General features: G+C 37.9%; 1 protein-coding gene across 2 annotated transcripts in view; it reads right to left on the reverse strand.

Moving 5' to 3' along the window:
• The window catches only part of st18 (ST18 C2H2C-type zinc finger transcription factor), a 40,646-nt gene that overhangs the window by 4,197 nt on the left and 9,946 nt on the right, over positions 1-26,503 (reverse strand). For both annotated transcript variants that reach the window (XM_040142776.1, XM_040142775.1), the window contains exons 3-17: positions 17,158-17,273; positions 13,925-13,976; positions 13,071-13,101; positions 12,730-12,917; positions 8,390-9,112; positions 7,538-7,672; positions 6,552-6,642; positions 6,364-6,456; positions 5,606-5,814; positions 5,074-5,273; positions 2,900-3,145; positions 1,699-1,811; positions 1,021-1,083; positions 657-725; positions 294-356 (exon numbers count right to left, since the gene is read on the reverse strand). In XM_040142776.1, coding sequence (XP_039998710.1) covers positions 294-356; positions 657-725; positions 1,021-1,083; positions 1,699-1,811; positions 2,900-3,145; positions 5,074-5,273; positions 5,606-5,814; positions 6,364-6,456; positions 6,552-6,642; positions 7,538-7,672; positions 8,390-9,112; positions 12,730-12,917; positions 13,071-13,101; positions 13,925-13,976; positions 17,158-17,273 — 2,392 coding nt within the window. The remainder of the gene's footprint in view (positions 1-293; positions 357-656; positions 726-1,020; positions 1,084-1,698; positions 1,812-2,899; positions 3,146-5,073; positions 5,274-5,605; positions 5,815-6,363; positions 6,457-6,551; positions 6,643-7,537; positions 7,673-8,389; positions 9,113-12,729; positions 12,918-13,070; positions 13,102-13,924; positions 13,977-17,157; positions 17,274-26,503) is intronic.

Below are 26,503 nucleotides of genomic sequence, written 5' to 3' on the forward strand. Positions count from 1 at the left end.
ATAAATTAAAGGTTGAATTATTGAAGAAGTGGTACTCTGTATTAGCACATAGCAGCCTGTTGTTTTGTTGTAAAGTTGTACTAAAACTGCGTTGATATGTAAAATAGAATATCCAACTATAGATAGATAGATGGATAGATGATAAACATGAAAAAGCAGCCAACAAAATAGAAAAAAGAACTCAAAAAGTGAAGCATGTTTGCGGTATAAAGTGAGACTTTCACCATCTGTTTGAATGTCATGCATCTGACAAATGTATTTCATGCTCAGTTGTGATGATTTTTCTCTGCTACCTTCTGTGCGAAGCATAGTTCCCAGTCACATGTCCAGATCCATCACAACCAGGTGTTGGGCACCTGCAGGTTGAGAGACACATAGACCAGGTGCTTTTTACAGCAAAAGACTGCGAGCAGAGCCGTGGATTCATGCTAATATGCAGAGAAGTAGTACAAATAGCAAACAACTTCATGTGGAGTACATAGTAATGTGCCTAATGTGTAGTAGAAAAGGCAAGGAAAGGAAAGGCAAGGAAAGGAAAGGAAAGGAAAGGAAAGGAAAACATTGACCTAAGCTGACCTATGCTGACGCAAAAAACGAGCTGCCTAGTTTAATGTGAAAAATCCTTTAACAACAATAACAGTTTTCAAAACACATACTTTAGTTCCTGAGAGTTGGCTGCCATCAGTGATTTGAGTGTTTTGTCAGCCAGGGGACATCCAGACACACTAGAGAGGATAAAGAGCTAACAGTCATTTTAAAGCACTCTTTGATCACAGCCGAATTAAATAATCTTAATACAATGTCTCAATGCATATTTATACAAACTTATTTGAAAACACAATTCGACTTCATCCTCATGAAGAAGCTTTTTCCTGTCACCAATGTGAATAAAAGCTAACTATACAAGCTAAATGACAAGTTTTCAACTGTAATAATCAACATAATTAAACAATCAGCACAGTTTCCCTTGTCTATTTATCTGCTAGCTGGTGCTAATGAGAGTGTAATTAATTACAGTACCTCCGATGTGATGCATAATTCCCCGTCACATGGCCACTGCCGTCACAGCCTGGGGTCGGACAGCTGCAGGAAAACACAAAGCATTTAATACACAGATTACTCCACTTCCCACAGACTTTGAAAAGCTTGAACTGAATATTTCTTCTACACTGAGAACCTTTTCATGGGCATTAAAGAAAAAAAAAAGAGTTAGTACAGCAGGAAGTTTAGTAGAAAATTATTATTTTATTGCCCAACATTCAGTTTAACAATGTCTCTGAATGTTACTGAGGAAATCAGAGGGGATGCTGTGCTGCGGAAACTAGAGGATCCTACTTTTCTCGTGGTGTAATTCTCAAGAGGAGACCCAGCAGAGCATGCACTCTAACTACAAGAGTCAAGAGTTGTAAGCTTGTACAGGACATACAGGGAGAAAACTCACTTTCAAATAGATACATTTCTTCTCCACATGAACCTGCAGACATACCAGTTACAATCATATGTAACACAGTGAGTTTCATTTGTGTGTTCTGACTCACTTATATCAAACTGTCCTATTTAAAAAAAAGGTACAGTTTGGAGATAAACTTTTTATTATTATTATTACTGACCATCTGCCAACTAAAAGGGAAGCTAACATTATGCACAGCTGACTTAATAAAGATGCCTCAAGATGCTTCAGCCTTTGACGTAGCATACCTCAAAAGCTCTTTCTTTGAATCTCGTAATAGCAGCTTGGTTTTGGGGCTTATCATGCTGCCGTCTCCTTGATAGTGCTGGTCCTCCAAGGAGACCTGATCGTAATCCTCCTGCTGAGAAAGAAACGATAAAAACACAGCCTTAACTGTCCAAAATATCAAACCTGAACACAATCTGCAATGACCTAAAAGTGAATAATTAATGAAAAGCCCTGTATAATACTCTTAAAACACAAGCCCTGGGGGTTAGATTGCAAGGCAAAGAGATTATGCTTTAGGATACTTATACTGTAGTAAACCATACATCCATTTAAAGTCATACTTAATCCACATAGTATTTATGATGTATGGCCATGACGTATGGATTTCCTTTTTTTTTTTTGTAACAGACAAGACTGTGCAGTCACCAGATGCTGTATATGATTTAAAAGCAGGTCAAATGTGATAACTCCTGATATCAGCTACAAATGAATATCACCTGTGAAATATAGACAAGGCAAGAGTGATATATGGAGATTAGATTAGCACTGTAGTCCTCAGTGTTAATATATTTAATCCATTTTACAGAGTCACAGATCTGACTGGAGCTGCTGTTTTGCCTTAGAAAACCACCAGATTCTTCTTACCAACTATGTTACTAGCAGGGCCGTTGCTTACACTGGGGACAGCTGTATTTTGTTCTGGAAATATGAAGATTTTAGCAACCTGGGGGATTATACAGGCTGGAGTTCAAAAATGTTTTAAGGCTGATTTGAGTATTTTTGGACCAAATTTGACACTTGAACTATTTTTAGACTAAATCTGACTACCTTTTTGGTCAATAAACCAAATAAATAAATAAATAAAAGAAGATTCAGTATTTCTCCGCCATATTTCAATTCTTGTCAGTGTGGAGAGGGCAATGAAACAGCATTTAGACTTTCATGTTAGGAAATAAAATGGTAAGGCTTTATTGCAGGTCAGTAAATTCTTAAAAATTCCCTATTTTGTTGAAAGTCTTTTACTTTTAGTCTATTACTGTGCTGCTCAATCTTTTTTTTGTGTTTGCACTTTGTATAACTGAAATTTCTTTGCTTGGTGAAATGATAACACTCAAATACTCATCCTCCGCCACTTACATTTCTCATATGCTTAATGCAACTCTTACTTTTTTGAATTGCATTTAAAGTGTCAGTTGTTGTGTTGTGTTTTTTTTTTTTTACCTCTTTGTCCTGTAAAATGTGTGCTTTGCTGAAGTTGACAGGGATGGGGCTCTCCCAGCTGTCTCTCTCACACAGCGGCTGGTAGAAGGCGGGGCTGATGAGCACGCTCCCGCCTTTGGCCACAGCGGATTCAGGAGGAGACAGCGGGTCGTCCGAAGGTGCCTTCGTCTGCGCTTTCACATTTTCCTTACACTTCTTCATGCTCAAGTCCAAGGTGCCATTTTCATCCACTTCTATTAGCATGTCCTAGAGGCAAAAAGTTGACTCCTTTAAACAGTTAATACAGTACGTCACAACATGTTGCAGAAGAGTACAGTAAATGAAGTATGCTTTGATATCACTGCAGTGCGTGCTAACATATGAAAACAAATGAATCAGAGGATAAAAATAGGAGCTGTTTTCCAATTACTGTAAAAGGAATGTAAATGAACAGCACAATGCCTCATTAATATGACAGCGGTGGTATGGTAAACTTGAACCCAACAACATCTCACTGTAAACATAAAAAATTACATTAGTGTGGAGTTCAGAGCAAACAAACAGTGTATTTAAATAATACATACAGTGGTTATCTCACACTAGACAAAGTACCAAACTAAGCCAGCATTAATTCTGCTGAACACAAAAAAATAATCACTGGTGTGTAGTTTTTCAGTGACAGCTGTGTGATCTGTTTTCTAGGACACACAACCAAGATGGCAGCTGGGGGCGTGGGGGGGTTGGTGGTTTTAGGTCATCATTATTATAGCAAAAATTAAAAAGCTTAATGTGGCATAAGTTTCCCCACTGACAGATGTGTTTGTCATTTTTGTGCTGCAACGCAATCGCATGATGACTTATGGCTGTTTCATGGTATTAAAAGTTTTACCTCATTAAATGCTGAAATCCTTTTCCATAAATGGAACCAATTATTCAACACATATGTTTCATTAAAGCCTATACATCATTATTTTTTGTAACAAAGAGGCGCCTTTCAAATTAATTAAAGGGGATAATTTTCATGAACATTGGATGTGGCTGTCCACTTTAATTATCCAGCCATTTGATGATGTGTGTACCTAATCAAAATAACACCAGTGTAAAAATGTAGGATGTGCAAGACTTTTTGTGATTTACTTTTATTTTTTTGCTTTTAGCTCTGACTAAAAACTAAAACTAAGGATTTGGTTCCTTTTTTTTTTTTTTTTTTTGCTATTATTGATTAATTACCAATGTGATTTAAGCCTCTTGCTCTGTTAAATAAGTAAAATCAGCTTGTTTTCATGCTTTAAAGGCCAGCTTTTTGGTGCTTTTTTTATGTGATATTTCAACCTCTAATATACATATGCAGATAAGTTAAAGCGTCCAATACCATATAACAGTCTAAATATGGCCCCTTTTTTCAGACATGAAAGCTGTTCTTTATTTTGTATGTCTCTCCAAGACAACTAAGCTGTAAATGAGAACAGATGATTAACTTGCTAACACTGTTTTATTCATTCAGTGGGCTGGTACCTGGTACAGGGCCACATTCTCAGCTCAACAAGCTGGGAGACAAGGATCTGTGCTGTGTAGGTGTGGAAACCTTGAATCATCTACAGTACAGTGTGCACGTATGTAACCCACAGAATGTGATCAATATTAATCATGAAGTGAGTTTGGAAAAAGTTGAACAGAGTGCCAGGTTGGAGATAAAGACAGCTGAAGAGATTTGGATTTTGTGTGAATTAAACTTTTCAGATGTTAACTCCTTTAGCTGATTGGCTTAATCCATTAAAATGCTTTTAAAGACTATCTGGTGTAGACACACAGCCTATGTTGGATCATATAACTAAGCAAAATATCCTCTGCCATCTGCAACGGGCAAGATGCATTTTCAGACAACAGTTCAGGGTTTTTACATGCCAGCTGATGTCGAAACTAAATACAATACCAGGTTTTATAAAAAAATAGACAAGTATTTGTAATTGGGAAAGAAGGCTGATTGCATTTCTTCTTTTGATGTGATTACACAAAATTTCATTTGTGTACATTAAAGCTTTATGGAGTGGAAACCTCCTTGTTTTTCTGCCACCAAAGTGCCAAGCTCCCTTTGCCAAATTCTGTCTTTTGATGTCTTCCCCTTTTATACACAAATCAGAGTTCCTTTAAAATGACCACATTAAATACCTTTCCAAGTGGTCTAATTTGATTACCTTTGTGGAGGTTGCCAGGGGCCGGCCGGCGACAGCCTCCATGTTCTTCCGGTAGCGAGTGGAGAGGTTAAGGATGGCTGCAGTCGCTGCTGTGGCTTGGAGACCATCTTCTTTTTTGAATTGACTCGGCGGGCTGTGCTGACCAGAGGTGGGCAGGCGGCCACCTGGAGTACCAAGGAAGCCAGGATATTGCTGAGGTGCTAAAAAAAACCCCAAATAATTAGCGAATAATTTAGTTACTGAGACACCAGGTGTTCCACCTAAACTTAATAAGAATGTACGTTGATATTTGACGGTTTTAGCAACAACCACTTATAAAAAAAAAAAAAGGAAGACAATCCTTAAGCAAAAGCACACTGATATGAATGATAGACTGTATGGAAATAGATTTTTATTAATTTAGTGGCTGAAACAGCGTCTACATACTCAAAACACATGATAAACAATAGTTCGCCACATTTCTTCACCTTGCATAACATGTAAACTTACAAAACGTGCAAATAACTGGTTAAATTGAATATATGACGCTTACAATCAGGGAAATGTGACATATCCTGGTCCTGGTTGGTCCCCATCAGAGGCTGTTTGCCGAAGACCTGTGCATCAAAGCTGGCGTAATCAAAGCGGATTCTGCTGTACTTGTCCATGTCTTTTGTGAGGCTAGTTTGCAAGGCTGCTACTGGATGAGAGAGCCTGTAGTTCAGCTGGTTCATCTCGAACTTTTTTATCAAGCCGATGGCTCTACAAGGAGACAAATTTAAGAAAAAAAAAAGACTTTATTTTATTGTGTAAAACTTGTGAATTAAGATGCCTCACAAGTTAATATTAAGCAGTTAATACATTGTTTTAAACCATTCAGGGATGCCAGTGCTTCTGTACTTAAGAGTCTGGGATCTGATGTGTGTTGTAGATCCACAGCCAGGTTGCCAGACTAATTAATATAGTAGGAGTGGGCATCCTGCCCATGATATATCCACAGGGAACAAAGAGTTCTGCTCTTTTATCATCTCTAATAGAGAGGAACTCACAGGACCAGCAACCATTGCTTATGTCTGCTTGGAAAGCTGAAAATAGATTGTGCATTCTGCTGGGATCAGTGAATAAAAATATCCCACATTCTCCTCAACAATAATAGTGTTTATCACTTTTTTGCATAACCTCAGTTAGGCTTTTACAACTTCAGTCCACTATAGAGCTAAATATGATTTCTGGGTGCTTGTTGTAATTATTTTTCTGCACGTGACCAACACTGAGAGCAGTGGAAATCCCTAGCGTTATCTGGCATTATACCTCGGTGAGCGGTCAGGTGTTTGCCTGCATTTCAGGCTGTCATCCTGAGGTTTGGAGACTTTCACTGCAGCAGCGATGGGGCAGCCTGAGAGACTGGTTGGGGAGGAAATCAAACACATTAGCCTAATACTGTAACTCATCTATGAACAGTGTACAGATTTTCTAATGGCTTTGTCCTGTGGATGTACCTCCGGTGGGTGCTACGGTTGCTGTTGACATGGCCTCTTCCTGTGCACCCGGGTGTAGGGCACTTGAGGACGTTCTCATGCATGGCCAGGACTGAGGCAATGAGGACAGAGACAGGAGATAAGCTTGGTAAGAGAAACATATTCAGAATAATTCAACATGTAAGAGATAATGACGCTGAAAGATTATAACATGGTAAATACATATATATATATATATATATATATATATATATTTACTGAGCATTTTGAAAATATAACAAATACATTTTCATACATTAAACTATGATTTGTGTAACTGGTTGGCACATTGGAGCCTATAGAGCAAAGATCCTACAGAGACGGAAAGAGGAGAAAAAAGCAAAAAGGCTTTCTCATTGTGAGGAATGCTGTAATGTGGCTGAAATGTAAATAGCTTAGTGCAAAAAGGAGCGTAACAAGACAGCTGATTATATTCTTCAAAACAAACGCGTCGTTAAAGGTCCGCTCTGTATCCTTAGAAACTTCTTTTCTGTACATATTCTCCAATTAGTTTGTTGGAGTTGTCTATTTATTTTTGAATACTGCGTTAGCTAGCCCTTTGATTTGCAAATACTGCCTCCAGTCTAAGAGCACGCGCTTTTTTGAAAAAGTTAATTACTTTTTCTGTTCCTTTTGTAACATTACTGTTTAATGTTGAATGTTTGTTGAGTTATATTGAAATGACTTAACAATCGCCAATATGGGAAAAAAAAGAATTCAATATTCACACATTACAACACATTACGAGAAAGAGAGAGAGAGAGAAAAAAATCCTTCAAGTTTATTTGAAAAAGTTTCACGCACATCTTTGAATTGAACTAAACATATAAGGTCTTTCTTGTCTTTGGGCTCCTGCTAAGAGGATTTAAATTACTGTGGCTGATTGTAAATCCTAAAACTGGCAGTTTTTACGAGTATAAATCCTGCATTATACTGTATGTATACACAGAACTTCTTGTGCGACTTACTCTCAGGAGGAACTCGGACTTTATGAGGACACCCAGACAAACTCCTGTGGTGTGGGTAGAGGCCGGTCACATGACCAGTACCATCGCAGCCAGGGGTTGGACACTTTATATCCTTTTTATCTGTCCGTGGAGAATCTGTAGACACAGTAAAATAAGATTTTAACAATAAAAAAATATAATAAAACCACTGTACTGAATCTCAAACATACTGAAGCTCTTCTGTCTTTATACGTCTTCTGTCAAGAAATGTGGAACAAAATGAAATATACATGTCCTGTAGACATATTGTACATAGGTCAACTGATTGAAACATCATGCAAAGCTAGACACTTTTTTCACAAAATGCATCTATTAATCTGTCATTTTAGTTAAGGCTGCAGTTCAACACAGTGCATTCACTTCTTAATGCCCATCCATCGAAAGATTACATCTAGGATTACACATTTAGCTGCAGTCATTTGAAGAATCAGAGGGAAACATGAGAGGTACTTTTGGAGGATTTAAGACTTATGGTCATGGTTAAATATCCAGTTGATTCCTATCAAAATCCAATATTCTGAGTAGTAGCAATTCCATCAGAAAATTTTGTTCTTCTTTATTTTAGACTGTTTATTTATTACTTCACTTGTTGCCAAAATGTTTTTAGTATTTAAGAGGATTTCCTCCCTCAGACCCCCCCACGCCCCAAACCGCGTATGCTTCTTTTATTCCTTTCAATGTTTTTTTTTTTTTTTGAGCACCTAATCATTAAAATAACGAGTGGTCGATCTAATTTACACCAGATAAAAGTACAATTGTCAAAAATGTTCGTACTGATCACTTTTCATTAAGACCCTCCCTCTTTATTGTTACCTTTTCCTCCATGATAGTTGAGCCTGCTGTCCATGTCCATCATCCTATGGTGCCTCCTCTCGCTAGTCATCTGCTCCATGAGGAACCGGTCCATTTCCCTGTAGGCATGGTGTAGGACCTGTCTTTGCTCTGTCTGCAAAGCTATGGCCTGCTCCAACAGGCTAAGGTTCACCCTCCCTCGGCTCATTTCAAGGCCTCTTTCGTGGAGGCCCAGCGCCCAGCCATCCAGCCGAGGTGGCCTCTCCACCTCCGTCTCCCCCTCGCTGTCCTCCTCTGTAGGGGGCGGCCTGTATCTTAAAGCCTCGGCCTGAAAAATACTCGCTCTACCCATTGGACCGCCTAGTTCCGAGTGAGGCTCTTCTTTGACGTGGCCGTTCCTGGCTGAAAGGTCTTCAGAGGGTCTGGAGGGTCTGGAGGGACTGCAGCCTGAGCCGTTCACCTTGGCAGAAAGAGACAGAGGCTCCCACTCAGCTTCCCTCACGTCTCCTAATGGACTCTGTGGCGATGGTGTACCACTCATCCTGTCTTTGCTTTGGTCTTCTTCTTCGTTATTAAGGAGCTCCTCCTCATCTTCATCCATCAGAGGTTCAGATGTGTCTGGCTCATGCTTTTGAGAGCTATCAGATGTAACTTCTGACCATCCCAGCGAATCATTGGACTTTGTTGCTGCATCGTGGCAGCCATTTCTGTTGGCCACTCCATTGATTGTATTTAAGTTTCCATCTAAAACGACAAGAAAACACTTATTATTCTCTGTTTTTTCCAGTGTTTAAGGCCAGATATGTTCTTTTGTGACCCGTCAGTCACACACAGGATAAGAATTCCTTGGTAATCTTCTCCAAATCCTTTCAAGGTTTTAGATTTTGTATTACTTTTCAATGAATAATATCTTCAGAAAAACATGTTTTTATAACCATGTACAGGATTTATAAGAACACATGTTGCAATGGAATTGATAATCATAGGCTGCAAGATTTTCAAGCAATTCTTCAAGTGTATTTTAGATAACATATATGACCCTTCTTTCTGCTAGTTGAACATGAAACCTGCAGATGAAGAACACAATTGTTTTCTTCTTCCTCTGCATCTCCAATTTGAGAAACAACCCGAAATAGATTTAGGACAAGATTATGGAGGGATTTACGATTATGGAGGGAGCGTTGGACAGTGAACATCAGTTTTTAATTAGTAATGTTTATTTTTAAGTGCAAGCTAAGCAGCAACATGTTGTCATCTGCACAAAAACTGATTTTAAAAACAAAAAATTGTTGTTTTTAGGGATGGGAACAGGGGAAGTCAAGAGGATTCCTGAAAGCACAGATGGAGAAAATCACAAACACGAAGATAAAAGAGAAAAATTTCTTTGAGCTGCTGCTGTCTGTGTGGCAAAACTTGGTCTAGGAGAAGCCAGCCATATACCTCAGTGAAAATACTGACAATAATTTTGTGGGATAAAAGTGTTAAAGGCACAAAAGTTACAACAGGAATGAGAGGCTTGCCTGGTGAGCACAACACAAAATACCTGCACAAATACAAGTAAGATTAATTTTAATTAGAGGTTTTTTTGTTTTTGTTTTTGTTTTTTTAAAAACAGCAGCGTCATATGGAAAAAGACCGGTTATCAAACTGTTTAAAGAAAAATATTTATTTAATTTAAATATCAATTATCAAGATATTAAAAGTACATTTGACTGAAACAGTTAGGATACTTAAATTGTACACGCTGTTTTTTAATGATGAAATTAAGCATGTGTATCATTTATGTCTTATTATTTGAGTGTAAAAATGTTAAAATCCATAATAGAATAATAAAATGCAGAATGCAGCAGGGAAATATAAATAATTTGATAACAAAAAATTTCCAAATTAGAAACTTTACCAATAATATTGAATAGTATTTTTTTTATAGAAAATGAATGATTATATTTTAAGCTTTTGGATTTTTAAAAATCCAAAAGCTAAACTAATTTTGTATACTCTTTTTTCTCCAGCATGTTTTACTAAGTGCTCTCAATAGTTTAAGTAGCATTGACCTTTTGCCCTCCACCATTTAGAATAAATCCAGAAACCCCAGTCACATGTGTAGAAAGCCACAAGATTGTGTACTGACAGTCTGATCAGTGGAGCAGACAAAGAGGGTTAGGGTTATCCATCAAAATGCATCTGAAACAACACTTTATTAACACCACTGATAATATTAAGTCGTGGTCAGTGATTAACAATGAAAAGCTGTCATTTGGACTGATTCAACAAAATCTCTCTTGATCCTCCAAAACCAGTCAAAACTTGTGCTCGATTAAGGCTCTTTGGACTGTGAGGGTTTTTACTTTCAGTAGGCTGGACTGTATATCCTCTTAAGTGGCCAGACATCAGACACCGAATCAAACATAGGATTCGAGAGGTTGAGAAGATAGACAGAGATGGATTGTGAGAATCAGATCACACAGTGCTGAGGATGATACAGATATAGGCATTATCAGACAGCTACCGCTTATTAATGGGAATGCCACAAAAACTTAATCCTCATCAAAAGAGCTTTAAAATGTGACAGAAATGATCAAGCATTAATAAAAAAGGTAACTATTTTTGTGATATATGAGTTTGTACATTATTTTCTGCAGTGGAATTTGACACGTCTGGTTTCATATTCATTGTGCTCAAGCGACATTACAGCGTGTTACTATCTGTTCCCTGCTGCGAAAAATATTTGAAAAAATGGGAATCTAAAGACAAACCCTGTTGAATGAAAAATTAAAGCCAGTTAGATGTATTTACATTTATGAGGCAAGCAACAAGGGTTTTGTTTTTCAACCAGATGGATTCCCAGGCCTGACACAGCTGCATACAGTCAGACAAGCACACAAACGTATACACACAGACACAAGCACAAACAGAAGTGCAGTAAAAAAGGAAAGAGATGGAGGAAAAAAACTTGGATCCCTCCAGTGGTTTGTGTGTTGGAACAGGTGAACAGTTTGTACTCCAGAATAGCCATTACTAGCTCTCTGCAGCAGGGCTGCAGTTGGCTGGAGTTGAACGCAGTGTGGCTCGACCAAACGAGAGGCTTATTTTTCTCCCTTTTTGTTAAAATGCAGATATGACCAGCTTCTCACTGCAAAGATTCTTACTGCCTCCAGTCTACTTTTTCCAATTTTTGTTTTTCCACAGAAAAGAGTCCCCAAGTCTGATAACAGCAAAATATGTTCTGAATATGTTTATTAATATCCCTGTTCACTCTCCTTGGACTTTTTTATTTTATTTTATTTTGGCTGGATTTTGTTTTGTTTTAAAGCTGCAGTCCACTGAATATCAGGTTCAAAAAGGGAAAAAAATATACAGCAGTCAATCAATGTCATATAAAAAGATGACAAAAAGAAAATATTTCTAGAACACAACAACAACAAAAGAAAAACTAAGGATAAACAGTGTAATACTTAGATAATTGTAATGTAATATGAACCCAGGAAACAAATAAATTCCATTTCCAACGAATCCACACAATTCAGTGAGCTACTCTCCTGGTCCATTTAACTACACACATGTGTACTATAATGAGCTGTAGACATTATGCCTAATTATGTATTAGACTGTGTTAGAGGGCCTAACAAAAGCTTTTGAAAGGGACAATTACGTTTGTTGCTTAGTTACATCGTTAAAAATATACCAAATCAGTGCAGATTATAGTGGGCGAGAATGCACATGTACACCACGAGCATTGTTGCCAAAATGCACAAAATTCAGTTCATTAGGAAAAAAGAAAACATTTTCGCTCCTGAAAAAGAAAGTGGAATAAATGAAAATAAACAATTTTTAACTGTTGTTGATAAAATGCTCCTGTGGTTGAGTAAAATCTTTGTAAATAAACAAAATAAATAAAATATTATAACTTTAGAACATCAGCCAAGCAATGTTGACAACTAATTTGTTTTTCACAATAGGCAACCTCAATAAAAAAAATTCTATATAAAAGAATGGAGGAAGTTTAATTTAAATCAAAGTGAACTGCTGCACTCCCCCATTCAGTTTTTCATTCTATGGATTCAATGGGATTGGACTGGCTATTGAAAAAGGACAGATGAGGGGTCTGAAATCTGGCCTCATCAAAAGAGGGTAAAGCCACGCCAAAAATATCATGGCAGATCAGCTGTCAAAACTTCAATTTGTGGACGTGAGACACAACTAATGTGGACCCAGCAGTGTAGTCTTTCACTTCCACTGCACAATGACTGCGGCTGCTGGCTGATGGCAGAGGGAGGGAAATATGAATGCAACAGATGGGATTTTAAAATTCAGCGTCAATTGTTCATCAAAACAGACAAAACAACAGGACATCTGTTTACCTGCTGGAGTGTCAATGTTCCTCAGCTCTTCTTTGTCCTGTGGCGGTGCCAGGTCCTCGCTATCCTCTTCACATGCCTCGCTGGGGCTGTAGTGGCGGGGCTTCATCAGCAGGGACTTTCTCTTGTTGACGGGGGCGCCCTGCACCCCTTCCTGAGCACTCCTCTTCCTCGCCATGGACCCATATGGGCTGGAGGGAAGAGAGGAACGGACAAAAAGCACAGCAGGGTCAACAGAGGCTTCAGCTGGCTGATTCGAAAGTTCCAACTATTAAAATTTGAGACTTGAAGATAAAGATGAAAAAGGTGCGAAAATATAAAGAGTACACATCATAAAATTGTACCTGTGTGTCTCGGTGATGCAGTCGGCCAGCCCTGTGAAATAAAGGCCAAGAAAGAACAGATAAAAAGTCATGTTTACATTTCCACTTCAGTAGCACAGCATCTGTCGACATATTCTTCATTAAAGGCTCAAGGCGACTCTCTACTTTTGGGCTATTGCTAATGAAATTTTACAGTGTTCTGTAAATATTTATTTTGTAGATAATGTTTTAGGGATGATACCACCAGGGCTAAAGCTGCTTTATCCAGCCTTTAACCATAGATTTTATTCTCTTTTATGATGTCATCGGGTATAATCAGCATAAGGATGGAGTAGTGGTCTCTTCATTGATCTGAAAAGCTTTTCATTCAGTCTGCTCATTCTCCGGGAGACCAACAGTTGCTCATCCTTTGACAGCGTTGACAACATGGTCTAAAAGGGTAAATCAATTTTCCCAGAGGCCTGCATAAATCTCATTCACAAGTTCTACCCATACTCCCATGAAGCACAACCAATAATAACACTTTTCATGAATTTCCCCAGATGTAGTAATAGCTCCAATGTGAGCAGGCGGGCCTCAGAGGCCCCGAACACTTGCATAATGACATATCCAGTCTAGAGGTTTTCAATCACACAATATATACACACTCCTTAACTAATTTGAGCCAGTGTTCCAATTTAATGAAGTTATTCCCCTCTGAATAATGAAATGGCAGTGCAGTGCTCTTCAGACGAGTAAGATAATACATAAAATTGACAGTTATAAAGTTGGATTGTTGAACTGACACCCCTAACCCATGGCGATAAGTGGAATATGTGTGTGTGCATGCATGTGTGTGTAGTTAAAAGCAAAGTAAAAGTAAAAGCTGTACTCACCTGTGCTACTGTTACATGTTTTTGGGGTTTGCTCCTCACCTTCGGAGTCCATCTGTAAATGAAACATTGAAAGTAGAGATGAGCCACTAAATGACAGAATTTAATGTATTCATTTATTTTCATTAATTTCTTTTATTTGAAATGGAAAAAGGCTTGAACGCTTTATAGATTATGGTCGATTTCTTTCAGTCACCCAGAGCCAGCGAGCTTTAAAATGAATTTGTGTGCGTGACAACATCACAAAGAGCTCCTAAAACAACAGTAATATGCAAACACATAAAGTATAATGTTAGGGGGGAAAAGTTTCAAAGGTGAGTAAAAATGTAATGACACTAAATAATGACATTAAAGTATGGACAGCACCTCACTGTGTGTGTTTGGACAAAAATAGTTGCTAAAATCCATCCACTCTCGCTGGCTGTTGCTTGTGGGTCCCAAATAAAACCTATTAAACATAATTATTCCAGGCTGATGGTGGCGTATAGTGGTCACAGGCCAGTGAAATATGTGAGTCATAGGATATGCTGTTACTTTTCCCTGGTAATGGGAAACATGACTCCTCTCTCTCGTTTGCTGTTGTGATTGAAGGCACTGACCTGTCATACATTTATAATAGGGGAGCAGGTGTGGCAGTGATGGACCTTAATTTCCTTTAATAAACCTTTTATGTGCCACACTCTTAATGCCACGCTGGGCCCTCAGAGGTCCTGCTCATAATAGGTTCATTACTTTTGATTACTACAGCCTATTGAGACAAACAACTCCCAAACACTATAGATTACATTCTGTAAAAACGAATGTACCTCATTAGTTTGTAACACTTTTCCGCACAGACATGTTTCAACATTTTGTATAAATTTGTTGTTCTGAAGGCAAAATGTTGCTCTCACATACTGCAATCTGAGATTGTAACAAGGACATTAATCAAAGTTCAAATGATTTTATCAGTGCACCTAAATATCACCACTGAGTCACACACAAGGTCTTTTTTTCTTTACTTGGCATTTTAGACCTGCCTCATCCTATGTAAATGTTAAACCAAGTATATAAGTATCACTAAAGTTGTGATACTTTTTTATACTATTTACAGTTACTCTGGTTAATCAAGACCAGAGATATTAGTGTAGTAAACACAGATTGCAAAAGCAAGTTTAATTTTTTTTAAAAAGTCAATGCTACACAAATCACCTAAATATGTGTTGCAGTCCATCAATTTAGAGTCAGTCCTGTGCCTATCCAACCACTGAAAAAACAATGACTTTCAATGAGTTTTAGGCTGTATGATACTGTATGTCTGACTATGGCTCAATTATTTTACAGAACGCTGCATACAGTATCCAGTTTCCCACATTATCTAAGTTATAGTCTGACAAGAAAAATTGAAGCCTTTTTATTTTAGAAGTGCTTAAAGGGCATCACACGTGTATTTCTGACATGATAATAACAAAACCTATTGTGAGCAGAGATTTAAACAAAGCAGAGTTTATATCTAATTCACATAACAAGGAGTGACAAGACAACAAGGAAGGCCTCGGTAGATGCTCTGGTGTACTAACAGGTAGTCCTGGCATGGCAACAACATGGACAAACATGTGACGCTGAGTGTTTACAAAAGCAGAACAAACAGATACATTCAGGGTCAAATGGGAGATTTGCTTTAACACTCCCTACACAATCTGGCTGAGAACTTATACATATAATTGACCTTTTCACGACTATTGTATGACAATTCTTTTCGTCAGTGTATCACACATTTTTCAGATAGAGTGCTATAAGTCATAGATTGACGAAATGCAGGATTTGGTCATGGATATTTGAAAGTGGAATGAACACACTTTACTTTCACACCCTGTTTTTAGCCTTTACAAATGTATATATGCATTTAATAAATGGTTTGTGACATATTATAATATAGTTGTAAGCAGATGTAAGTGTTTATTAATGTGTTTGACAACAACTACATCTCCTGTGGGTATCCATAAGTGGAGGCTGGTGTGTAAAGGACAATGGAGTAAAACACAGTTGCAATAATATAAAATCTGTCTTAATAAGATAAGTCCTGATCATTGTCAAATACTGTACGTTAACAAAGAATTAAAATATCTACTTATATGTATTTACAACTAAATACATTATCATGTGTCATAAACCATTTGTTCAGTATGTATATACCGCTATGTATATACTAGCTATATTTATAGTATAGAAATATGTGTAATTAAAAATGACATTTAAACAAAAGGTTCAACAAAGGCTTCCAGGATAATAACATGTGCATTAACTTACTGAATAACATTCCAAATATAAAGAAATAATCTTTTTGTATAAACTCCCTAAGAATAATTTATTTAAGGGGTTGGTCATTTATTTTTTTCACTTCTTTCTTACCTAAAAATAATGTCATATTGTTTCTCAGTGTTAAAAGAAGGTGTGTTTCCATCAAACTGTTGTACACCCAGCTATGGTGAGGCCTGCATTAAATTTTGTGTAGTACTCACATGAAAAGTTGTAAAGAAACAGTTCGGATTGTTGGTGGATTACTTTTACAAAGGCTTACACACAGAAATAAGGCCACTAGGTTCAATGTTTCAGGGTAGATAGGAGTGTTAGCACGTTTTACTACAAAACATGTTCACTTTATTTCACTGCTGAGCATTTTCTAACGCGTAAGGTTTGAGATTTCAGAATGTGCTTTCCAATCCTCTTGGGCTGTCATAGATTTCCATTCATTTCAGTTTGAAATTCAACTCACACAGACTTAAAACTAACGTAAGATAAGAAAACCACCACTGCACATCGCATGCTTTAAAACTTTATGGACTATTATACTAACAGCCTTGCAATGAACAAGTACAGAAAGAATAAATATCTCTCTAAACTTTCTGTTATGGTTTCAAAGAAAGTTTTATCAGGTACAAATCCAGTCGAGACAACCTGACATCTAAAGGCAACCATCACTTTAGAAAAAGCTGACTCAGCAATACCTTTGAAAGAGTATATTATCTGCCAGCCTCCCACAGCTCTGCATAAGTAAAAACCAATCTCAGTTTGTGATCACGGTGGTCAAAGGAGCAGTGACACTCCACCACTTAGCATGCTACTTATCCAAAACAGTGTTACACAATCATTTATCCCCAGAGACTTTCAACTCTTGTCCCTAACAAAAGTTATTTTATCACTTTGTATTTAGAATTTAAGCTCTGCCTGAGTCCCGTCCGCGTTAGATTATTTACCTTCGACTGTAGTTTTCCGAGCGCTCTGCAGGATAAGATGCCAGATCCGCACTGTCCGCCCTGGTTGTTGCTTTCACACTTCTTATCTTTCAGGAGGTGATCATGTAAGTCATTATCTATAACAGAATATACACCAAACACAAAAACGTGTTAACTTTAATCTTAAAATCTGAAACTTATTTACTTTTTAGCTTATGGGAAATCAATTGTAAGTCCTTAAACCAGCTTTCTGGAGGTTTTTATTATTATATTTTTATATTCTAGGGACATTGGTGAAAATATGCCTTCAGAAAAGGGTGGAAAGAGCATATTAATGCCTCACATGGAATAAGGAACACAATGCAAATTGATTGCTTGACAGAGATCAAATTGCTTGCTTCTAATTAATACAAAACATCCAAGAGGCAAACAAGGATGAACACAATGAGTACATTAAGCCTCTTCACTTCACAGATCTTATTATGGAATTATTTATTTCTGTTAGCTTTGAAAAAAAAAACCCCAGCATCTTCTTAATTATAGCTCACAGAGCATTTCCACGAAAAACAAAAAAAAAAAGAAGAGGGAGTGAGGGAGGGAGGGTTATTCACTGTTTCATTAGCATATGAAAAAAGGCTCACTAGTATTTGAGCTGGTTCGTCATCTGCTGAATCATATATATGCACTACCACCCCTCCAACCCCCAACTCCGCCCCACCCCCCTCATAAACACACATCCACGAACCCCAAGTCCAACACAAATAATGCTACTCAGAGGACTGTTTCCCTGCGTCTAGGGCAGATTTCTCAGGGGGGAAGGAGGCAGCCTGATGCTGAGGGTCTATGAGATTTTCTATGTGTTAATCTGGCTGCTAGGTGTCCTTGAGCCCAGCCCATTCCCCCCTAACCCCATCTGCTAGCATTCCCACCGCAGAGGAGAGAATGGGCTGCGACCAGGGGTAGAAAAAGAGAGAAACCTTCCCAGTCCACCAATCATGAATAACCATTGCCTCGCACCATTATCAGAGAGGCTGGGTCCAAGATGAGATTGTGGGGAGGAAATATCTGCAAAACACCCCAATGCTCCTGACATCACTCTAACCACACTCTCGCATTTTGTTGTAAGTGATGCTATTATTATTATTTTCATATAATGCTTTATTAATACTGTGCAGCTGCTTTGGATATTCATCACTGACCTTGAGTCTTTGTGTCCCCTTGTTCCCAGCTTATCCGTGCACTTGGGATGCTCTCATGTAATTAACACAGACATTATTGTGATGGAGTGAAAAACTCTGTGCTAATACCTCATCTTGAAACCAATAAACCAGGCCAGAGTAGCGAAGTAAGATTCTGGATACCATAAAATTAATTACATTATTTACTTTCTATTATTTCCTTCAGATAGAGGGTACAGGCGAGATGATAGAGGCAAATGAGATTACACAAAATAAGATTTCAAAATGTCAGTGCTGTACACTCAAGCAACCAACTGTTATGATTAGATTACTCTTTTAATATAATTACTGTCTAAGGCTGTGTGTGGAAACAATGCATACATAAAAAACAGGAGCTGCATCTTAACTGATTCCCATCCTTTTCTCCATGAGCCTTTTTCTCTTAACCTTTCTTCAACAGTATCATTTTGAATTATAGGGAACGGATGGATGCTCTGTGCAAGGTCACTGTCTGGTGTGTACTCACCCCCCCTCCCTTGTTTTTGTTTCCTCTTCCAGAAGCACACTGAGTGAAGGGTTAAAACTGGAATGGATTTAATTATGGAATGAATGGAATTATAATGCGCCTGCAGCAAGTTTTCCTCCTTATTTATTAAAGCAGCTGATGGGCCAGGTTTGATGAGCCACTTCTGGCATAATTGAGTCATCACACAAAGAGGGTTCCTCGCATTCAGAGTGGTTTTATCAGCAGCAAACAGACCTGATTACTGGCAATTACACTCTGATCTAGGGGAAGGAGAAAAAAAGGGTAAATGTGCAGGGTAACTTCTGTGTTTATAGTTTACCCCAGGAATAATTTTCACATTAATTTTACATGCTAAGTGTTTTCTGTTTATGTATAATAAAGAGCAATCGGCAGGAGATAGCACCTTTTACTTTCATATTTCCTTGTAATGAATGTCTGAGGATACAGCGAACTGATTCACAATTTATATTTACCCAAAGGAGGTTTGAGGTGTGCAGAGAATCAGCCAAACATCCAGCCTATCTAGCTGAAAGGAAAAGGTGAGTTAGCAGCAATATACCTGCTTGGAAAGTGCTCACACCTATTCCTTGGAAAGCAGGTAAAATTGTATACAAAAAGCAGGTGAGTGCTTCTGCCATTTTTCATTGAGATGCAAATGGCTCTGTGGCGAGTAAATTAAGCTCTGCTCCGAGATTAAAATCAACTTCTGTTCAGAGAGTATTTAGATAAACAACTTTTCCTTCTTTGTGAGGTGGCCAGGGAACCATCAGGCGCCCTGTCCCTACATACCGGCTGAACATCAGACTAATGGCTGAGGTATATTTAAGGAGGGGAAAAGGGACAAGAGAGGTCTAGGATATCAAATTATGGCTAAAATTTGGCCTAACATATATTTTTTAAATTTTTTATTTCACAATGCTTAATATTTGGTTAACTACAATGTAAAATTGACACTTAGCAATTAACAGCAGTGGATATTTTTAGTACAATCTAAAGATCTTGGTGAAAGAAAAATATTGGGCTTTTATATATGTGCTGTGTAGGTTTATACCCTGTCAAATTTGTATCTGAAAGAAAATTATTCTGCCGACAATTTATGAGCATTCCTCCATCTGAGATGTTTCTGGATTCATGCAGACAATCAAAAATCTTGAAGTCAACTGCGATTTCAGATATGACAGCCTCACAGCTACCCTGACAGCCAAGAAAAGTGTCTGTGTCTTTTGCCAAAGAGTACTTTTATAGAGGAGCGTATTGGCATCTTATCACTTCTCCAAGACAGAGATGCTTCAATAAAAGAACACAGCTCACAGAATTCTTAACAGACAATTAGGAGTCTGGCTAGCTACTATCGCTTCAATGATTTGTTATGATGGCATAACTACAGGGGAAACTTGTTATTGGACGGAGTTAGCAAGCGTCCCATAAAAGAGTCAGATGGTGACACCTTTGCCGAGGTGATTTATGAATCTTGTAATCGCTTTCCAAAGTCATCCCAAAGCCTTCCCTCTAAATTGAGTTCATCTGGAGCCGGACCACACAGAGGCACCAAGTCCAGATTGTTTCTTCTAACATCAAAGAGCCAATTTCTGTTTTTGACCAAATTTCTGGTGCTTTTAATTCTCTTATCGTATGAAAGGGGCCTAGATGATATGCTATTTTATTTGTGAATTTCAATCCAATTAAGAACACCAAAATATTGAGACAAATAAAATTAGTATCTTTTTGCACTACACTATGCATCAATAGCATAATAAATGGAGCGGCGGACAATTCATCAATTGGCAAGTCTCCAGTCTACCAAACCAATCTCATGTTAGTTTGAATCTTTGAATTCATGAACATGGTTTTTCAAACCTGTCTAATTTGGGGACAGGTGTTTGGGGAAAAAGAAGTTCCAGCCCTGGTGTAACAATGAGCAGAGTAATCCTGCTCATTGTTCCTGCCCAAGGAGGTCCTTTCATGGAGGAGGTTGCATGAATGCTACCAGGTGGTCTGCAATTTGGAGAAACGTAGTAACCGTTCCAGCTAATCCCCCGTCACAAAAGGCAGGTCTCCAGTGCTCCGTGGCTCTCCGGGGCGAAAGGAAAAGTTTACCTCGAACACACAGTGTCTGAAAGGAGTCAGGGACTCGAAGCAGTGATTCCTAATCAGATTGCGCTGAAGTGAACAGCTCGCATGGCAGCTGTAGTTTTCCCAGGGTTAATTACCTTTCACTGCTCTCTCTAAATGAGTCAGCTGTTCCTGTCATTAAACAACTCCACTCTATCTCTGCTCCTCTGTCCTCCACACACATGTGCACACATTCACACACACACATACACACACACACACACACACACACACACACACACACACACACACACACACACACACACACACACACACACACTAACCCATACACATATACGGACGCACCAAGTATTCTTAATGTTTTGGGTATGGTGTTCAAGATAAAGTCTATCAAAAATCAATTATTTGGATATTGTAGCGACTTTGATCAATTTACTTAAGAGTCAGCGGCTATTGAAATTGAGATTGCTGTCTTTTTATTTATGCTACTGATGTTTATGCAGATAGAAGGCAGTATTCCCAATACACCTCCCCTACCCTGTTAAAGGAAAATAATACCAATCTGTCAAGGTCTTATTCTAAACAGCCCCTTTAGTACTAATTGAGTGCATATAGGAAGCAAACATGTTCACATATGCGCACACACAAACACGAGCATAGGAGCATACACACAAACATGCGGATACACATACATGCACACACACAAACACAGAGTCCAGCTCTGATATAGTTGTACTGTCATCAATTCTGAACAATCTGTCTGCTTACTGAGCTCAGTGGCTCAGGATGTTGGGGGAGTTTTAAGTGATTTTTGCCACTGTATGGTAAAATCCCTTGGCCACCTGGATTACAAACTCTAGTCCTTTAACTCATGCCAGTATAAATCCGTGTTAACTCGGATTTACCTCTGGCATATGAATTCTCAATCTGCGTAAGCTTTGTTTGGAATGAGCTGAACATAAGTATTTCATGCAGTAAGGATGCCCAATGGTGAATTCCTATTTCTGTGAAACACACAGTGGGAGATACTTCAGGACTAAATCAGTCATTAGAATAACTAGAAAAGCCTTGAGCAAAGTTTTTGTACACTTAAGAGGTGAGGCCCGTATAGCCGGACACAACCAGGTGGAAGTGTGCAATGCTGCGCTGTTAAATCCACGTAACCATGGCGATGGATATAAACTCAGAGCTGTGCGCCGTGGTCAAGAGTTTAATCAGATTTCTTATACCAAGATTTTGCTTTGATTATTGTCGGACAAACATTATTTGCTCAGTTGTTCAAACACAAGCCCTGGTCTGCTACCAAAGCGATCATGATAAAATAAAATATGGCATAAGCAGCCTGGAGGATCTAAATTAAGTATTATCCAATATCCATACAATCTCTCACACTCATACACACACACATGCATACACACACACTTCTGGGCTAGCAGAGTTAAGCCAGACTATTTTGTACTTAAAAGGTTAGCATGGCTGTTTTGTGAGTTTGATCCATGCTTGCCAAATCAGCAGATGGTCCATGAATATGATTATATGCATCAATAAAAGGAGTAATCTTTAACAAAATGTAAATTTGACTTAAGTCCAGGGTTTAATATACGCAATGGACTTTAACCCACTTTCCAGCCTGACAGTTGAGCATGATAAGCTAATGCACTTAAATTTTTGTATTACAGCAATCACTACTGATGCTCCAGTGCCACTATTCAGAGATCAGAGATACAAGATATCTGCACAGCGTTCAAAATGTGCATGTTTGTGTCAAAACAACATCTATTCACTTTTAAGTGAGTATCTATACAGTCCAGCAATCAATACAAACTGAGTCTTGGTGCTTAACAAGACCCTCTCTTGTGCTGTCATGCTTTTCTCTGTTATACGTTTTGGTGCTTTTAGATAAATCCTTGTACAACAGCAAGTCAAGCTTTACTCAGGGATCAACAATGTCTCTGAGTAACCACATCATTAACAAATACAGGCACAGACACAAAAAAATAAACCTTTATACTTTTGTGATTAAAAATCAAGTCACAGCTCCGATACAAACTGATACAAAGTTCAAGTACAAGGTAAGAAAGTGGCTTAGAGAAATAAATGGAGAGGAAAGTTTAAGCAGTAATTTGAAAGTTAAGAATGGTCAAATAAAATGTGGTGATCCTCTACTCAAAACAGCATCAGTGTTATTGACCCTTCTATGAATCTACTTATCTGAGCCTGAGGCTTACACAGCACAGCACATCCTTACACAGTAAAACAGAATCACTTGTCTCCTACATCTAAATGCACTCATGTTAACATGTCTGACAGGGCAGAATCACAAGCTAGACTTACCATGCCCCTTTTAGCCTTTGTTTTGCATCTCAGTGACATCGGGGAGGAGACGGAGCAGAAAGATATCGAGGTGGGGTACAGGGTAGTCCAGAGTCTCGCTGCTTAGAGAGTGTGTATGGTTGGTGTGTGTGTGTGCAGGGACACTGTGATATTCACCCGAAACGCTAAGCTTTTTTTTTTTTTTCTTTTTTTTGTAGCCTTTGTGTCATTCACTTAACAACCAATCTCATTAGCTGCTGGGCTACAATGGGCTGAATTATTTTCTGTGTAAATACACCACATGGTGATCCTCAAGGTAAGACCTCTGAAGGTCTTTTTATTCACATAAAGGATAGATTCACCCAGAAAAAAAAAAAAAAGAAAAAAAAAATCAGCGACTATTGGAAAGAACAGGCTGCTCCTAAAAAGAATTGAATAAAACAGTCATTTAGAGTGACTGTAATTGAGAAATTAGATTTATATTCCTCAGGGTCTGCTGTGAAGAGAGTGTAAATGTGTAATTATGTGACTGTAATTAATATAACATGATGATATATATATATGCAGGCTTGACTTTATAATAATTCTTTGAGTACATATGTAATATGAGAAAGGATGGATGTTCAGAGGTGCTCCTACTCAGCTGTTTAAAAATATATTAAAGGATTGTGGAAGTAAATTATTTGATGACAGGTAATCAATGCGCATAAAATACTAGATGTTCAAAAATTGTTTTACAGATTTAGTTTTGGGGTTTTTTGTGCTTTTTTTTTTTTTTTTTTTTTTTTACAAATCTCTTGCTGCTGTGCTTGTTGGTGCAGAACCATGAATCCATATGAAATGTAACTATTGTAAGTACTGAAGTCATGACAGCTGTCTATAAGCATCAGGGACATGTCTATTGGCCAACTTGACCCGTGTTAGAAAACAAAACAAATACAAAAAGAGAATACTGCAGCCTGGGACTGCCGAGCCGGGTCACTGGAGATTTTCCAGACAAACGCCGCACAGGGGAGGGGAGGGGAGGGGAGGAAGAATAAAAAGGACAGGCTCAGAATCTCATTTTAACAGACCGCACACAATCTGGGCTCCCACAGAACTATCTCTGCCTGACCGCTTTCTATTTATCCCTTATCAGTGTTTACCAACCGCTAGTTTTCTTTCATTCACACTGTGAGGCAGTTCTCTTACTATCAGTCAACAGCTGACACCGTGGAACAGCCTCAAAGGCAAGAGGAAGGGATCAAAACTAAACCAAAGCTGTTTAAACAATACAACAGAGGAAATAAATTCATAAATCCTAATTCTTCCCAACCCACAAGGGTATAAGCAGATCCTTTATAGTTAGGCCAACAAACAAAACCACAGCCAATGAGGTACATTACAATCAAGGTAAATTCTGAAATATATTTAGAAAAAAGAAAGGCGGAAAAAAATCCCATGTAATATTAATTGGGAACATTTCATAGTCTTGCCCTGTCAAACAAATGTAACTATTCATTAAAAGGGTTTTTCTGTTATTGAAAATCCCACCTGATTCAACCTTGTTAACATTTTTACACCATTTTTCTTTAAAATAGCACCAAGTAAGAATATATGACTGACATTATTCACAACCCTAATATTTTTATTATGATTTTCAAAATTTTCATTTTTGTCATCATTAAATGACTGGTTTTAGGATAAGTCCAATAATAAAGAAGAACCCCCCCCCCCAAAAAAAAAAAAAATCAATGATATAAGCCTATATCATTGTTAGAAGGAGGATTACTGTCATCTAGAATTCTATTTACTTAATTATAAATTATAATTTTTAATTTATAATAGGATACATTTAAATGTATAGCTTATTACAAACATTATTTCAAAGTGATATATTTCCATTGTAGCAAATTCCTTATATTTGCACAAGACCAATTTCAAACAATAATATAGGCTATATTAAAATACCATTTAAAATATAAAAGCCATGTTGCTAAGAGAAAAAATAAATACATTTGAGATGTATTGTTCACACTGGTGCTTTACATTTTTTTTTTCCAGTGGGACACATGAACAGTACAGTTTTTCTGGAATACTGTTCAAAAGTTAAGTAATTAATTACATTTATCCTTTCACCAGCTGCTCAACAGCAGATGGATCATTTCTGAGACCTTGTTGAATTAAATCCACATAATTCATTTTCCTGGATTAACTAACTGAAGTTTGAGTAGGGCAAAAACAGGTAACACAATTTGTTTTAGACTGACATGTATGATGAGCTTTTCCTTGCGACTTTGTCGTTTACACTGTGGGCACCCGACGGCCATTGACGTGAAATTAAAACAAGCTACTACAATTCTTTCAAAAAGAGCTCCGAGCTTGAATAACTTTATTTGAATTTATTTGCTAAATAAACTGATATAGATACAAACCTAATTGTCCATCACAGACGTTTAGTGTGTATCGCAACTATGTCAACAAGTTTGTAAATCCAGTTTTGTTGGGCAGCAGGTACCATGGACAGTTCCTGGAGGTGAACAGAAGTTACATTAATGTGTTGTGTAGCAACTAACATCCCTGTGCTTTGAAGAGGAGGGTGTGGAGCAGAGAGGAATAACGCCTCTTACTTAGCACTGCTTTACCACACACCCCTGCCATAGCCTGTACTGCTATTGCGATGAAAACAAAGTGTAGAAGAGTAACTTTGTAGCCCCGCTAATGTCTGCTGCCTTCATGAGTTACATACTCTAAATAACATCCAAAGTTTTCAAAGGATTATCGTCATCTGACACAGTTACACAATGCTGTGTTATCTAATGTCTTTTGTTTCTCTTGTCATGTTTATTAAGAGATGCAAGCTGACTGAAATAGGCTGATGGAGTTAGAATTAAGTGGAGGCTAACAGGCAGAATGACACCTGGCATTTCAATTTGTTTTGCCATTGAAAATTTTACACATTTTCCACAGAAATTCTCCAAACCTAAAAATGATTTAACACTGTAATCACATAGTATAATGTCTCTGAAAGACATGGCATAGATATGACTGGCAGATATAGGAGATGTTGCTAGTTTATATGAATATTTTTGACTCTGGACTAAATTGCTTATTTTCTTGTTTTAAAAAAATCTGGCTTTTGTTTAACAATGATCAACTTAAAGTTGGGTCATGCAAGCAGACTCTGAGCCATTAGTCTGCCGCAAGTTACTGGTAAATGATGAACTTTTCTAACCAGCATCCATCCTCCTAAATCAATAGTTGCTCTGGAGACTGTTGAGTGCTTTGGCCCCACAGA

This window comes from Xiphias gladius, chromosome 14 (assembly GCF_016859285.1).
Source record: "Xiphias gladius isolate SHS-SW01 ecotype Sanya breed wild chromosome 14, ASM1685928v1, whole genome shotgun sequence".
Lineage (NCBI taxonomy): Eukaryota > Metazoa > Chordata > Actinopteri > Istiophoriformes > Xiphiidae > Xiphias > Xiphias gladius.